General features: G+C 61.5%; 2 protein-coding genes across 3 annotated transcripts; one reads left to right on the forward strand and one right to left on the reverse strand.

The window, feature by feature from the left end:
* Window positions 1-6: 6 nt before the first annotated feature.
* On the forward strand, window positions 7-3,097 carry THOC3 (THO complex subunit 3). The gene is made up of 6 exons (XM_015876117.3): window positions 7-197; window positions 438-594; window positions 1,219-1,423; window positions 1,691-1,852; window positions 1,942-2,042; window positions 2,367-3,097. Exons 1-6 carry the CDS (start codon window positions 15-17, stop codon window positions 2,528-2,530), a joined length of 972 nt encoding a protein of 323 aa, XP_015731603.1. The 5' UTR covers window positions 7-14; the 3' UTR covers window positions 2,531-3,097.
* A 1,087-nt stretch (window positions 3,098-4,184) lies between these two features.
* On the reverse strand, window positions 4,185-15,340 carry CPLX2 (complexin 2). 2 transcript variants are annotated; one of them, XM_015876407.3, is made up of 5 exons: window positions 15,201-15,340; window positions 11,395-11,484; window positions 6,315-6,422; window positions 5,724-5,899; window positions 4,185-5,609 (listed from the first exon to the last, which is right to left on the reverse strand). In XM_015876407.3, the coding sequence occupies exons 3-5, from the start codon at window positions 6,343-6,345 to the stop codon at window positions 5,412-5,414; spliced, it is 405 nt and encodes a 134-aa protein (XP_015731893.1). In that variant the 5' UTR covers window positions 6,346-6,422; window positions 11,395-11,484; window positions 15,201-15,340; the 3' UTR covers window positions 4,185-5,411. The 2 variants fall into 2 exon arrangements, with proteins under 2 accessions (XP_015731893.1, XP_015731894.1); XM_015876408.3 differs by lacking the exons at window positions 11,395-11,484; window positions 15,201-15,340 and adding an exon at window positions 7,720-7,841.
* Between the last annotated feature and the right edge of the window lie 392 nt (window positions 15,341-15,732).

Consider the following 15,732-nt stretch of genomic DNA (forward strand, 5'->3'; position numbering starts at 1 on the left):
CGCGTTGGGGCGGGATGGCGCTGTCTCCGTACGTGCAGGCCATGCAGGAGCTGTTCCGAGCCAACACGCGCAGCCGCGAGTTCCCGGCTCACGGAGCCAAGGTTCACTCCGTGGCGTGGAGCTGCTGCGGCCGCAGACTCGCGTCGGGATCGTTCGATAAGACAGCCAGCGTGTTCCTGCTGGAGAAGGACCGGCTGGTGAGCGGGGGGAGCGGGCCGGGAGCGGGTGGGACTGAGAGACGGAACGGGAGCGGGGTGCTGGGCAGGGCGGCCACCCTGCAATGCTTCCAACACATGGCTGTGTTGGAAAGACCCTTAAGAGCCCCCCCAGCCCTGCTATGGGTGGCTCACGCCCCCTCAATCGAGCTGCCCTGGGCCCTACGCGTGGCCTTTGGCACCTCCAGGGATGATGGGACTACGGCTCTCCTCCTTTTCCAGGTAAAAGAGAACAACTACCGAGGTCACGGTGACAGCGTGGATCAGCTCTGCTGGCATCCCAGCAACCCCGACCTCTTCGTCACCGCGTCCGGGGACAAAACCATCCGCATCTGGGACGTCCGCACCACTAAGTGCATTGCCACCGTCAACACCAAAGGTGGGGCCCCTGACATTGAGAGGTCTTTGCTGCTTTTGGTTTCCTATCACACTCTGTTAAAGGGTCACGGGAGCTTGTCTGGAATCTATGGGCAAGAGGCTGGTGGCTGGGGAACGTGTGTGTGCAGAGAGATGTGGCAGAAGTCTGAGTTTACATGGATTCATAAAGCAGCCATTCTTATTAATGGGTTGATTAGCCCAGCTACCGCCTCTGGCCTAAGAAATGTGAGTCTTCCAACTGTCAGGGTTGAGAATGGAGTTGTAAGGTGGCATATCTGCAGCACTGCTTGGTCCTTGTTCACACGCGTGTACTGTTGGATGTTCTGCATATCGGGGATCACTGGGTTAAGAGGGTCTTTTGATTTGATCTTGCTTTGTGGTTACTGTGTCTAAAGGGAAGGGATGGCAATGCAGTCATATTGGCTCAAAGCTACAGCTCTCAGTTTAATTTTCAGTGCAGAGTTTCAGTGTTAAATTGCAGACCTGGCAGTTCTTCCCATCTGGGAGTGATTCAGAGTTAGCAGAGCAGACTGTGGCCTCAAATCAGAAACAAAAGCCTCCTGCCACTGTGACTCTTGCAAACTGCTGGGTGGAAATGGGACCTGCTGCTTTTCTGTCCCTCTAGGGGAGAACATCAACATCTGTTGGAGCCCTGACGGGCAGACCATTGCGGTGGGGAACAAGGATGATGTTGTCACCTTCATCGACGCCAAGACGCATCGCTCCAAAGCAGAGGAACAGTTCAAGTTTGAGGTGAACGAGATCTCCTGGAACAACGATAACAACATGTTCTTCCTCACTAATGGGAATGGCTGCATCAACATCCTCAGGTGGGTGCCTGTGGCAGCTGCTGGGCAGGGTACCAGGGTTGGCTGCCCTCGTGCATCGCTGCTTGTGGAGGCAGTTTGCACCACTCTGCTGCTTTGGTGGAACCAGAGTCCCACATCCCAGTGATTCCCAGTCACTGTGATGGCAGCAAACTCACCCTGCAGTGTTTTGTTTCACACCTGGTCCCTGCATGTCTCACACCTGCCCTGCTTGCACAGCAGCCCTGTGCTTCTCTCACTGTTTCCTGCCCTCTCCCTTCATCTCTGCAGCTACCCAGAACTGAAACCCATTCAGTCCATCAATGCCCATCCTTCCAACTGCATCTGCATCAAGTTCGATCCCATGGGGAAGTACTTTGCCACAGGCAGTGCTGATGCTCTGGTCAGCCTCTGGGATGTGGATGAGCTGGTGTGTGTGAGGTGCTTCTCCAGGTAGGTAGTGCTGTGTCGGAGCTATTTGCTCCCCTCTCTGGTGACTCCATGGGGGTTCACTCACTGTCAGCTTTGCTCTAATGCTGCAGGCTTGACTGGCCTGTGCGAACACTGAGCTTTAGCCATGATGGGAAGATGCTGGCATCGGCGTCGGAGGATCACTTCATTGACATTGCAGAGGTGGAGACAGGTAATGGTTTGCTTTTGGGAAACAGAAACAAGGGAAGCTGATGGAGGTGTGCTGGTGTGGCTGGGAGGGCACGGGAAGAAACGGCTTGGCTGTGTGCAGTAGAGCACCGAGAGGGGGAGCCTCTGCCTCATCAGACCGCTGTCGATATGCGTGTCATGTCCATGCCTTGTCACCAGGCGATTAAAAGGCGCTGAAGCAGCGTTTGTTCCTCCTCTGCCCTGCGTGGGAGGGAAGAGGCAGGTGTTTAGCTGCGTTGTGTGCTGCGGGTCAGCCTGCAGTGGAGAGCAGGAGGCTCCAGGCTGATGTGGGCCCTTTTCTGTGCAGGAGAGAAGCTCTGGGAGGTGCAGTGTGAGTCCCCTACCTTCACTGTGGCCTGGCACCCGAAGAGGCCTCTGCTGGCCTTCGCCTGTGACGACAAAGATGGCAAATACGACAGCAGCCGAGAAGCAGGCACTGTTAAGCTCTTCGGGCTCCCCAATGACTCCTAATGGAACTGCAGCAGGGCAGGGAACCAGGGGCCACAACACTTCCCCACGCTCGGGGATGGAAGAGTGCTTAGTTAGCATAGGATGGGGTAAGGATGTGGGTCCTCTCCTTACCTGCTTGTCAGTGCCGTCCCCTTTGTCTCAGCTCCACGTGTGCTGCTCTCAGAAGCATTTGTAAAAAGCAGCTTGTGTGCTGGTGAGGATGGGGGGTGCCATCTCAGGGCTGCCTCATCCCTGGGCATGGAAGATCTGTTCCAAAGGCAAACAGCCAAAGAAAATCATGGAATGTGACTGCTGGAAGGGACCTCCCGAGGTGGGAGCGCTGCTCCAGGGCAGCAGTGTGGAAGCCCCAGCAGCAATGAGCAATGATTGTCCCTTCTGTCCTCCCCCATAGCCCGGTGGTGAGGGCAGCCATGGAGCACAGCCTGCCCCCTTCCCTATGCAGAGCATCACAGGGGCTGCATGGGAGGGTGTGGGATGTGAGCTGGGGTCGTTCCCCCCCCAGCTGTGGGATTTGTGTTTTTTGTATTTGTGGTTGTTTTTATAATTTTGATAAATCCTCTTCCATAACGAAGTGCCTGCAGCTGCTGTGGACACAGGAGGAGATGAGTGGGGAAAGGAACGTGGTGCTAAGTGACTGCTCCCATTACCCCCACGGTGTGGCCGCGGGTGGGCCCCACTGGCAGGGGTCTGTGTTAAGGACTCGTCCCCATCTCGTGTCACCCCACCAGAGGGCGCTGTGCCCCCACACTGGGGACAAGATGATGAGGGATGCTGCACATAGGATGGGAACAGCCACACACAACTGTCCCCATCCCGTAACCCAGCCCTGCCCTCTGCTCCAGCTAACAGCACCCACACCAATGGAGCAGTATTGTGGTGGCAGCAGAAGGCACCTGCCTGACCCACGGCTGCCGGCCTAAGGCTGAGCTGTCCCTGTGCCCCCCATCCCCTCTCCCCCAGCGGAGCAGAGCGGGTCCCTTCCCCGCCGTGCGCTGGGTCACGTTGCAGGCAGTCACTGGCGCAGCCTGCCTGTGATGGAGACCTTGCCTGCACGATCTCTATCATTTCCTAGCCTAATATTTCCTTCTGACAGAGGCTTTTCCAGGTGACTGCACTGCTGATGCCGCCTGGGTAACAGCTGAGCTTTTTGCTGTTAAATGATGGCAAATCAGTCGAAGCTGAGGCTGGCTGCAGGCAGAGCCCTCCCAAGCTGTGCTGCATCAGGATTGCAGTGTGCCAGGGGCCCTGCTTGCCTTGGCTTCTGCTCCTGCTCTTGGGGAAACTGGGATTGAGGTGCCTCCAGCCTCAGCCCCAAAAGGTTGTGCATAGAAAAAGAGCCCTTGTACCCTGTGGGTGACTCCAGTTAGTCATGGGGAAGGGGCCCTCCTACCGTAGCCATGGGTCTGCAGGATGGGCTGCAGAACCCTTTTGTCCCCATAGAGGGCACTGGGAAAGTGGAGGCAGCTGGGCTGAGGGCAGCACTGGGGGACTATGGAAAGCCTTTCCCTCCACCTGTGGGTTTCTGGATGCCATGCAGGCTGAGGATGAATCCCGTGCCCTCCAGTAACCTGCTGAGTGGCTGGGTCTCAGCTCTGGTGGGAGATGGAGGGATGGGGAAGGTGACAGGGAAGTAATGGCTGAGAAGAGGCCGGAGCAATGTACAAATCCCTTTATTTTATTAGTTTGTCAAAGACTAGTTCGAGCAGGATGGTCACAGCATGACTGCGAAGCCCCGAGCTGCCCTCTGCCAACCGGGAAGGGCTGGGCTGAGTGGCTGGGGGCTGTGGCGGAGGAAGCATGGGGGTAAGGAGGACAGGAGCACAGTACGGCAAGGGACGGGCCGGGGCGATGGCGTGCCCCTGCTGGGGCGCAAGCAGCAGCTCCTGGGACGTACCCGGGCAGCTTTACCTGGAGGAGCTGCGTGCCCAGCGCCGGGGGGGCAGCCCGGGACAGGCTCTGCGGCCCCCAGCCCCGTACTGGGCTTATTGCAACCCGCGGGCACGGCGCTGTCAGCTCAGTGCTGCGGGCAGCCCCGGGGACTGCGGGGCTTTGGGGTTCGAGGCGTGAGCAGCGGACACGAGGACGCATGGAGCAACGGGGCGCACCCTGGCACACAGACACTAATGCGAGAACGGGGCAACGGGGCCGAGACACGGACGAGCGAGCGGTGGGGACAGCGGGGACGGGGCAGGGGGACGAGGCAGGGAGGACCCTGCCCCGCACGCGCCTTTATACACGGTCAGCGGAGCGCGGCGCCTGCTCCTCCCGGTGCTGAAGTATTGCAGTCTAACTGATATGGCTTTAACTATGGGGCCAGAGATGCGGGAAGGGGGTCCCCTCCAACCCCCCGATGCTGCGGCACACCGGGCAGCCCCGGGGGACCCCCGTGCCCGGGGATCAGGGATGGGGGAGCTGCGGGCAGGGCGCCTGGCTTTGTGCTTTGGGCTTGGCCCAGGGCAGGATGGGGTCGGGGATGGCAGTGCTGGGGACGAGGGCAGGCACGAGGAGGCCTGCCCGGGACCCCTGGCAGGTGGGGGTGTGTGTGTATGGGGGGGTGTGGGCAGAAGGGCAGGGCTGAGGGCACGGGGAGCTGCCCCGGGGTCTGGTGGGGCCTGGGGTGCCCCCAGCCCGCTGCCAGGTTACATCAGTGCATTTGGTCCCGGTTCGCCCTGTCCGGCCAGGGACGCTCCCCTTTGGCACGGCGTGGTCGGGGGGCCCTGCCTGGACAGGATGGGATGGTTTGGTCTGGTTGGGGGACGAGGGAGGGGCAGGAGATGGAGAGGGGGTGCAGGGACCCCCTTGGGGCCAAGGGAACTGATGGAAGGGGGGAGGGAGGAGGGCGCCCGTGCCCCAGAACCCCATGGCAGGGTCGGTGGTGCTGTTACTTCTTGAACATATCCTGCAGCGGGCCGGGCAGGTACTTGAGCACGGTGTCCAGGATGCTCTCCTCCTCCTCTTCCTCCTCATCCCCGCAGCCTGCCGGGATGGCTTTCTTGGGGCGCGTCAGGCTGCCCTCACATGGCTGCTCCAGTGCTGCCTTCTCCTCCGCCTCCTTCTCCTCCTTTTTCTTCAGCCCATACTGTGGGGACACAGGCTCTGAGTGGGGCGGGCAGCACGCAGTGCCCATGTTGCACCCAACACCCGTCACCTCTCACTCTCATCTCCCCAGCAGCACAGGGAGCTGTTTGCCCACCTTGTCACGGATCTGCTGCCGGACTTTCTCCCTCTCGGCCTCCATGCGGGCATGCTTGGCTTTCCGCTCCTCTTCCTGCTGGCGCAGCGCTTCCTGCCTCTCCTCCTCCTTCTTCTGCGCATCGGGGTCCTTCTCCTCCTCGCCCCCCAGCATCTTCCCCATGTCCTTGGTGGCCCCTGCATAGCATGATACTCTCAGCCAGTGCCCACAAAGTCAAGCTGGGCAGGGAGCCAGCCTGCAAGTACAGCCTGGGGTCCCCTCATCCCCTGTGCCACCCTCACCACAGCCGGCTGCGTTTGGGCTCTGGGTGCTGCAGGGACGGGGAGTGCTGCGGGCTGCCAGCACTGCCCTACTTCAGCGTCAGCCGGGGGAGACGCTGGCAGCTCCAGCACCGGCACCCAGGGGACCTGCTGGGGAATCCCACACCACCGGGAGAGCAGGGATTCCCTCACCAGGCGCTGCCGGCTCCACCAACAGAGCCCTGGAGGGCTCTGGCAGCTGCTCATTCCCCCACTGTTGCCCTCCCCGACTCCATGCTGGGTGTGTTGTCACCCCACAGTGTCACTCCCAGGGGAGATGTTCCCCACTCACCGCCCAGCGCTTGCTTCATAACGAAGTCCATGGTGCCGGTGTGTGCGTGTGGCTATGCCAGTGCCCAGTGCTCATCCACTGCTGTCCAGGCTCTCTGACCAGGGCCACCTGGGTACAGAGAGAGGGAAGTGGTCAGGGACACCAAGCCTGGGGTCCGCACTGCCCTGGCACACAGGGACCTGGCTTCAGGTGGATTTAGCAGCCTGGTGCTGCCTGTAGCAGGGTGGCAAGGGCATAGAAGCACTGAGTACCACTGGAGTGACACCCACAGTGCCACCAGCACATCCCTGCACGGTGGGGGCAGACCCAGCCTGGGCATCACAACATGACCCTGTGTGCGTGTGTGTGTCGCAGTGCTTGGGCTCTGCAGGTGGGTGGAGATGAGGCTGCCGGTGGGTTAGAATTGCTTTTTGGGGTTGCAGATGTGTGTGTGCGTGTGCTCTCCATGTATGTTTGTGCAGCTGTGTGTGCTCAATGTGAGGTGCATTCACAGAGCTGTGTTGATGTGTGGGGCTACATGCATGCGTAGGGTTGGAGCTGTGTGTGGCCACACTGCGGGGGGTTTGCAGGCTGCTCGTAAGATTTGTGCGTGTGAGTTTGTGGGTTCACAAGCCGTGTGTGCACGGGCTCGTGTGTGCGTACAGGTTTGCAGGTTGTGTTTGCATGCCGGGTGCGTGTGTTTGCACACCGGTGGGCTGCGTGCTGGGTGTGTGTATAGCACGGGGGTGTGTGTGCGCGCTGCTTTGCAGCCTGTGCTGCGCGTGTGGGGGTGTTGCAGGCTGCTGGAACGCTGCGTGTGCACGCGGGTGGGATTGCAGGCTGCGTGTGCACTGCGTGTGCATGTAGGAGTGCTCTGTGTGTGTGTGTGTGTGCGCCCTGCGTGCCCTGTGCGTGGGCGAGGGCTGCGCTGATGCTGCGTGTGCACTTTGCAGTGTGTGTGTGTGCCCGGTGGGTGCCGCAGCCCCACGGATCTCCCCCAGCTCCCCGGGACTCCCGGCGATGGGGACAGTCCCTACAGCCCGGGGGGGGGGGAGCGGGGAAGTTTGTTCCTCCCTGCGCCCGGGGGAGGATGCGTAGGGGACACCGAGGACGCGGAGACAGGAGGGGAACACGGAAAACGGGGGGGAGCGGGACACGGGCAGCACGGAGCGCAGGGAGCGGGATGTTGGGGCGCGCGGACACGGAGGACGCGGAGGAAGGGGGGAACGCGACATGCGGGAACGGTGCGGGAGCGCGGGGACACGGAGGACACGGGACGGGGGGGGACGCAGCGCGGCCGCAGGGGACGCGGCTCCACGGGGACGGCAGGACCCCCCCCCCTCCCTCCCGCTCCTCCCGTTGTGGACGCGGCTCGCCCCGCCCGGTGCCGCAGCGGCGGCGCTGTCCGTTCAGCACCGGCACTCACCGGCTCCGCCGCCGCTCTCGGCCGCCGCCGCTCCGCCCGCCCCGCCCCTCCCCGCCCCGCCGCGTCCCGCCTCCCTCCCGCCCCTCGCCGCACGCGTGGGCCCGCCCGGGGCGACACCCCCAGCTCCGCTCTGTTCCCGGCCCCGGAAGGTGGGAAAAGAAGAGACTACGGGACCCCCCCATCCCCATAGCGGGACGACCCCGGGAGAACGCTGCCCCCGCCGGGACCCCCCGCTCCCCAAGTGAAGGGATGGGGGGAGCCGTCCCCCGACGTGTGTTAATGCTTCACCTCCGCAATCCACGGGCAAAGCCGGGCACTGCTCAGCCGCATCACCGCGAACAGCATCACCCCCAGCCGTCCCTGCACCCCGCACCCAAACGGGGTGACCCCTTCAGCATCGCACACCTGAGCCTCTGCGTATCTACCAGGCCTTCATGACCCCACCGTGACTAATAGCAGGGATGTGGGGCACCGCGGGACTTCTCATAGTCCCTGATACATCGTTTGAGCCTCAGCACTCCCTGCAGCCACACAGAGTTCCCAGCCCCATATTCGTGGCACTGACTCCCATGAGATGCTGGGGACACACGGTGACCTTGTAGCCCCTGTATCCCCATGACTAGGGCAGAGCTCAGGGTCTGCAGGTGCCAGGACATGTGCATGTCTCACCCACAGAGCTGATGTACCATCCATCCAGCCCCGGGGTATCAGGAAGGGAATGAGCTCATTGCAGATGGGACTCTGAGCCTGGCAGTGAGGTGAGGCCCTGCAGCCCTGCGGGGGTGCTCACAGCCATAGCCCCTCTATGAGGCACACAGCGCTGGGGGAACCCTCATTTCTGTCCTACTGCTGCCACGCACAGCACAGCTTTAGCACAGGGAAAGCACAACCAGCACACATCCCACCTGCTCCCTGTGCCCTCCACCTCTTCCCACACTGCCCAACTGCTTTGTTTTCCTCCACCACGGAATAAATGCCCTCTGCCTCAGCTCCTAACCCTGCTGTGAGCGCTGGGACAGGCCTTGGTCTGTCCATCCATCCATCCATCCATCCATCCATCCATCCATCCATCTGTCCGTCCTGCAGCACCCCGCTCTGCACGCTGACGTCAGCGCTCCCGGCAGCCGGGCGGTGGGCGGGTGGCACCGCTGCTATTGTATTAAAAATAATACAGCGGAGCACAAATTCATTACAGATAAGTGTGACAGCCAGGAGGAATTAACGAGCCCGTCTCTCAGCGCCTGACAAACGCCTCCTTTTGTTCCTGGGATGGGTCCTTGAGTCTTTCAATCTTTGGAGACGCTTCGGCTCATTGAGCGCGTCCTCCCCCCAGCAGCTCCCATTGCACCCATGGATCTCTCCCAGTTGCAGCTCTGGTTCTGCACCCCAGCAGCTCGGTGCCGTTGGGTTATTTATGCTCCCTCCGCCCCCATCCCTGCAGAAAATACTGCTTGGCCCCTCCACGTCGCGCCGAGGGATTCGAAGTGGTTAACTCCATTTGCAAAGGCTTTGTTACGTCGGTTTTCCCTGGGCTGCAGCGTGATGCGATGCGCAGCGTGCCGGCTTGGCGGCTTTTATCAGGTTGTCTTCTGGAGGTAATTGGGTTTTTCAGGAGCCTGCTTAAAATTCGTAACCCGGCCTCTTAAACAAAACAAAAACAGCGGAGGGGAACAGGGGAGAGGAGGCACAAAGCAGCGGCAGCTGCAGCTCTGCAGAGTGGTCCCGACCCCTCAGGGCTGGCACCTGGCAGAGACAGGGCTGGGGATGGGGACCGGTCCATGCGTGCTGCAGCATCGGGTTGGAGCTGACCTTCATAGTGCAGCATCTGAGTGTGGTTTGGGGCATGCAGCGGGCAGGAACAGCCCTGCCAACCCGGGGTGACACATAGAGAGGGTCACAGGGTCACCACCATGCCGTGCTCCTGTTCCCTGCCTCGGACCCATCAGCATCAATATTGCAGAGCTGGCTGCATTGCTATCGCAGCCCCTCGGCATTACTAATGCAGGTTGCCCAGGGGAGCACGGGACACCCCCAGCCTGGCCCTGCCAGCTGCTGGGTGCTCCAGGTGCCACCGGTTCCATGCCACGGGGCACAGCGTGAGCTGCGAGTGGGTGTGGGGGTGATGCTGCAGCAGATGGTTGGCGGAGCCGATCGCGGCATCGCACGCAATGAGGGACGCACACATCCCCCGGCGGCCGCGTGCAGGAGCTGTGTGTGCACTGGTGCTGGCTGTGGGTGAGGAGGGGACCAAAGCTGCAGCCTCCAGCTGCTCCCAGCACAGTGTCCGTGTGTACGCAGTACAGCTGCGCTGCCCTCCTGAGCTGCCCTAAAAGGCGGCCTGTGCAAGAGTGATGTGAGGGATGGACATCGCCTGCGCTTGGGCTCTACTTGCTGTTCTTTCCAGGGCTGACAGCCACCACAGCCCCACGGCTCTGCCACCTACAGCCCTGCCTGTGTCAGGGACACCAGCACCCTCCTGGCTGTGCACTGCAGCAGCAGCTCTCGGAGCATTGTGTGGCCGCTGCCTCTGTGCTGTGCATCGTTAAGCAGCAGCACTGCAGCCCCTCGCTGCTCATCCTGTACGGGCTGCATGTTACCGGGCTGGGGGAGCGGCTGCTGCTCACTGCAGTCTGGCAGCAGATTTTACTTCACCCCTTCCCACCCCGTGCTGAATACAGCCCCTGTGCATTCAGCCTCAGTGCTGCACCCGCTCTGCTTCCCCCAGTTCGTACAGCATTCACATCCCGAGCACTGTGTATAAAGGCACACTTGCACCGCGTCCGCCCCATCAATATTTATGGCAGGCACGCACACTGCACAGCTCTGCAGGGGCTGGCATGGAGCTGGGCGCAGTGCACCCGGCGCCGTGTGGGCAGAGGACAAAAACCCCCACGCAGCCCATATCCTCACCCCATTGCTCCCTGTCCCAGCAATTGCCTTTGGGGTTGCAGCCATCCCATGCACATCCTGACCTACCGTCCCTGTGGCCCTGGCAGGAGCCATCCAGAGCCAGTGCTGATGGTGGAGGTGGCCAGGGCTGTGTAGGGAGCGGATTCTCAGTGTCCCCCAAGCTCCTCTCTCAGGCTGAGAGTTGGGGTGGGATCAGGGCATGTGCCAAGGAGGGTGAGCTCCTTCCCTCCTGAGATGGCCACCCCACCATGGGAGAGCTCTGGGGCTGAAGTGCTCCATAGAACCAGGGACACCTTGACCTCCAGTGGCAACAGATGGCCGCATGCTGGGGGTCTCAGTGGTGGCAGGGAGGACATCTGGGTGGCTGCAGCATGGTGGGGGCAGGATGAGACCATGCTGAAAGCACATGGAATGGGGGACCCTGTGCTGAGGGGGGGCCAGGAGGGATGCTGCCATCTCCCCCCCTCTGAAGCCGCCCCCAGCCCGCCTGCATGTGGGGTTTCCGCTGCGGTGTGACGCCGGATGAGCACGGCGCCGCTCCAAGAGCTGCTGGGGCTGTGGCCAGAAAACCATTCTTGGCTGCTGCCAGTGGGGTTTGGCTCATACCTTGCCCATCTGGGGGCTTTCAGAGGCAGGAAAAAAAAGAATTGAGAAAAGGAAAAGCAAACCAAACCCCCCCCCCTGTCCCTGCACCACCTGCAACATCACTGCCAGCTCTGTGCCTCACATCCACCCCATCTGAGCCCCATCAGAGCCAGAGCCTACCTTGGTGTGCGCAGTGTCCGTGGCCTTCAGCACCTAATGCAGCGCTGCGAGGGGCTGCCGGGGACGGGTGGGCATTGCAGGAGGGTGGGCCTGCAGAGACACCGATGGCAAAAGGGTCAGTGATGGGGGACCATCCCCTAACGCACGGGGTGCTGGGGCAGAGGGCAAAAGGAGGGGTTATCACACTGCACCAGATACCCAGCTCTGAGGATGGGAGTGATGCACTAACAGAGCCACCCCAGGGTGAGGAGGGAAGTGGCAGCCATCGGGAGGTGGCAGCGTGGGGGTCTGTGCCCCTCTTGGACCGAGGACATGGCTGCTGCTGGCTGAGCTGCAGACAGACACCTGGCAGTTCGGATGCCTTCATTAATTATTGAGAGGGCTCTCAACTCTTGGAGGGTTTTAAAAATTTGCATTAACTCTGCATTCCTCAGCTTTCAAGCAATGATTTTCTTCTTCGGAGGACATAATGGTGGGTTAAAACGGGGGGTAAACAAAGCCTGGAACAAAGGCTGCAGTCTGAGAGATCCTCCTCTGGGAGCCCAACTTCAGCCCAACTTTGAAAAGCTTCTGCCTGGGGTTCTCCTTGTCCTGAATGTCCTTGGAGTGTCCCCATCGTGCTGGGGAGGCTCAGGGGATGCTCCTGAGGATGGGGCTGTACAAACACCTGGGCATCATCTCTGAGTGATCTGCCCCCATGGTGCCACCCTGATGAGTGGCACGAGTGTGACATGGGGTGTGGGATGCAGGGAGCGGGTTCCTGGGGTTGTCATAAATGTGTCCTAATACAGAGTCACCTCCTTTCCTGCACCCCGGGGGAGGGAGAGGGGGATGCACTAAGCAAATTGAAGGTAAATAATGGCCCAGGGGAGAAGAGGAGGAGACAGACTCGGGGAGAGAGTGCCGGGTTTGTGGATGTGGTGCTGGGTTGGGGGATTCAGTGCTGAGCCTGGGCATGTAGCAGCCTGTGGGCAGTCAGCCCCTCACACTCTGCTGGGACCCCCATGGAGACCCCTAAAAGGCAGCTGCATCCCCGGGAAGCACAGCACTGAGTGCTCAGCCTACGAAGGGCTCGGCAGCAGCGTGAAGGTGACCTTTGCTGGGGACAAGCGCTGCCTCCTGCGGGATGTGGGAAGAATCGGAGCCGGGTGGGATGGAATGCAGAGCTCTAAGACTGGGGCCAGCCGGGATTTGGGGCAGCTCAGTGTGAGGGAGAGGAGCTGTGCTGGGACAGGATCAGTCCCTGCTGCGCTGGCTGTGTTCTGCGGTGCACATCAGATGCTGTTCTTTGCTGAAGCCCCAGAGTGTGGTCAGAGCTGGGCACTGCCTGCATGGGGATGTGGAGAGATGCAGCCCTGGGGGGGGGGGGCTGGGGGCCATGCTGGACGGGTCATCACAAGACATTGATTCTGGGGCCAGATCAATGTGGCTGTTATTTATTTATTTTATTTTTGACTGTCTTTGTAATGAGCAGAGCCGGCCAGGATCATGGAGCTGTATCTCACCTGGACAGATGGAGATAGACAGCAGCTCTGGCTGTCCATGAGTCTGCCTGTCCAGACAGTCAGATGCCAACCACAGCCAAGGCAGAAGTGACGTAAAGGGAAGGACAATGCAACTGTGCCAGGACAGCCCTGGCTCGGGGCTGTGGTGCACTTGGATCTGGAGGGGCTGCTTTTACCCAGCTCAGGGCATAGCTGCAATATACGGGGTGGTGATGGAGATGAGACCACCTCCCGTTCACAGCACCCCACGGTCATAGCCGGCCTTGTCCAGCCCCTGGGATGCCAGAGGGAAGTTTGTGGATGAGGAGGAGAGGGGTGCATGGGATGGGGCCAAGGGAAAAACTCTGTGACCTGTTTGGGGCTGGCAAAAGCCTCATGCCCAGGCACTGTTTATTGAGGTGGGAAGGCACAGAGCTTCTGCACTCTGGGGAAATGGCTTCAAAGCAGAGTTGGGAAAGCAGAGCCCATCCCCCAGGGATGTACAGGGCTGCATCTGAACCAAACCTTCAGCCCCCAAAATCTCCTGTCTATGGGCCAGGTCAGGGGTGGGTACCACTGCTGCAAGGCTGTGCTGATGGGTGATTCTGAGCATTGGATAGTTATTTTTACAGGAGGTGGGGGGCAACATTTGGGAGAGATGGGGCTGGTGGCAGGAGAGGGGACCTGCAGCACAGCGAGGTGACAGTGACTGCTGGGGATTATAACCTGGGCCATGAGGCAGAGCCCAAAGAGCCCGGGGAGGTGTGTGGTTGGGGCTTCCGCAAGGCCAAGGCAGGTGGAAGGGAAAGCTCTTGGGATGGGTGAGCGGAGCGCTCACGTGAGAGCGTGGCTGTTTACTCTGGCTGAGCAACCTGATTGCTCTCTATAAATACACCCGGCGAGTAAACACCAGGGAGGGAGCAGGAGCATTTAAACTCATGGTTGATGCTGGCAGAAGAACAAATGGGAAGGTCTGGCCAGGAACACACAGAGCTCCTGCGGCTGGCTGTGCAGTGCTGTGCCTGGTCAGGACAGCCTTGGGGACAGCTGGGGCCCCTCGGTGGGGATGTGTCACCTGCTGTTGATCCGAGTGGGGCACACGGGTGCCCAGCAGAGGGTTCTCTGCAGACAAACAGCGGTACCCAGCCTCTGCTGGGACTCAGCTCATGTGCTAAAATCATGATGGGAAACTCAGTTCAGGTTCCCAAAGGGCTCCTGATGAGTGGCACCAGGCCTGGCAGGCTCTGCCTGCCAGTAGGCAGTGATGAAACCCAGGAACGAGCCAAAGTGTGAACCGCAGCCATCCTCCAGCACTACAAGGTGTTAATCGCTTTGTCTGGTTGGGGTCATTTCAATACTAATGTTCTCACGCAAGGCAATCGAAGAAGCAAACAGCCCACAGCCGAGGGACATTTTTCTGTGCCAGTTTATCTCGGCTGAGCTCTCACATCTTCCCCAGCTTTGCAGAGAAGCCCTGAGCCATCAGCCCTGTTCCGAGTGAAGGCGCCAGCCCTGCTTTGCTGCTCTGAATCACCACGCCGGTGCCTGGGGCAGCAGCTGCCCGGTCACGCTCCCACCATGTGGGTGGCACTGCCACTGCATGTTGTCAGGCCTGGGTCACGGTGGCCACCAGCCCTGTGTGCTGCTGGGGACACTGCAAGGGGAGGGGATGGAGTTCGGGGTGCTGGCACCCCCGAGAATCAGTGCAGCAGGATGGCACCCCGGGAACATGCAGCAGGATGGCCCAAGAGGGGCTGGCACAGCCGAAGGGGGCAGGATGGGAGGGGAAGGTGGTGATGGGGAGTCACGGGATGAGCCCGGCAGGGCACCAGAAGCTCCCCCCGGCAGGAGGCTGCAAGGAGCATCCTCGAGAACAAGCAGCGGAGGGAGCAGGTGGCCTCTCCTTGCCCACGGCCCTGCTCCACAGCCCCAGCTCCGCAGTACAGCCCTGGGGGGTGACACCCCGGCGGTGACAGCCCTTCCCCTGCCACACGCACCGCATCCGCAGCCCCTACCCAGCCTTGCGGAGCGGCATGGGGGGGGGGGGGGGGGCACACCGCGGGAGCAGCGCTCAGCCCGCATCCTGCATCTGCATCCCGCGCTGCTCATCCCGCACCTCGCACCCCGCACTCCGCATCCTGCTTCCCGCATGCCGCAGCCCCGCGGCCGCCGCCCCGTTACATAAGCCGGCGGCCCCGGGAGGCTCGGCGGGCCGGTCCCCGTGCCCGAACCGCCCGCCGGGCCCTGGCCCCCCCCTCCCCGAGCTCTGCGGCACGGCGGGCCCGCCCCTGGTCCCGGCCCCGCTCCCGGCCCCGCACCCACCTGGTTCAGCGCGGCTCGGTGCGGTGCGGCTCCGGTCCGCCCCGTCCGCCCCCGGCGTAGGGAAGAAGGAGCCGCCGCCGGAAGGGAGGCGGGAGCCCTTGCGGTACGGGGGGGCCCGGTGCTGGCTCCCCCTCCGCCGCACGGCCTCCCGGGCGGAGCCGGCTCCGTGCCCGCCTCCGGCCCGCCCCGTGCCCCCGGCGGCAGCCCCCCGCTCCCGGCGATTCCCCCCGGTACCCGGTAATTGCTCCCGGTACCCAGCAATCGCCCCCGACAATTGCCCCCCTGCATGCAATCGTCCTCCCCAACAGTGCCCACCTCTCCTTCCCTCCCATTACCCGGCCATGCTCCTGGTGCACATCAATCCCCCCCAGCAGCCACCCACCGCTACTCCCCGTGCCCCTCAGTACCCCCACTTCCCATCCTTGATCCCCATCAGTTTCCCCTACTATCCGCCCATCTCTCCTGCTCCCCCCATCCTGCAGCAATTCCCCACTCAATATCTACCCCCAACCAGGGCCCAGCACTTTGCTCC

This window comes from Coturnix japonica, chromosome 18, assembly GCF_054131305.1.
Source record: "Coturnix japonica strain WE chromosome 18, WE-NBRP24, whole genome shotgun sequence".
Classification (NCBI taxonomy): Eukaryota; Metazoa; Chordata; class Aves; order Galliformes; family Phasianidae; genus Coturnix; species Coturnix japonica.

Excerpts from the sequence above, each read along its gene's own strand:
- CPLX2 (XM_015876407.3), bottom strand. The coding sequence starts at position 6,345 with ATGGACTTCGTTATGAAGCAAGCGCTGGGCG. Across the intron at positions 5,900-6,314 it reads TATGAAGCAAGCGCTGGGCG|GGGCCACCAAGGACATGGGG; the intron begins GTGAGTGGGGAA and ends CATGCTATGCAG. Across the intron at positions 5,610-5,723 it reads GGCAGCAGATCCGTGACAAG|TATGGGCTGAAGAAAAAGGA; the intron begins GTGGGCAAACAG and ends GTGTCCCCACAG.
- THOC3 (XM_015876117.3), top strand. The coding sequence starts at position 15 with ATGGCGCTGTCTCCGTACGTGCAGGCCATGCAGGAGCTGTTCCGAGCC. Across the intron at positions 595-1,218 it reads TGCCACCGTCAACACCAAAG|GGGAGAACATCAACATCTGT; the intron begins GTGGGGCCCCTG and ends CTGTCCCTCTAG. Across the intron at positions 1,424-1,690 it reads GGCTGCATCAACATCCTCAG|CTACCCAGAACTGAAACCCA; the intron begins GTGGGTGCCTGT and ends TCATCTCTGCAG.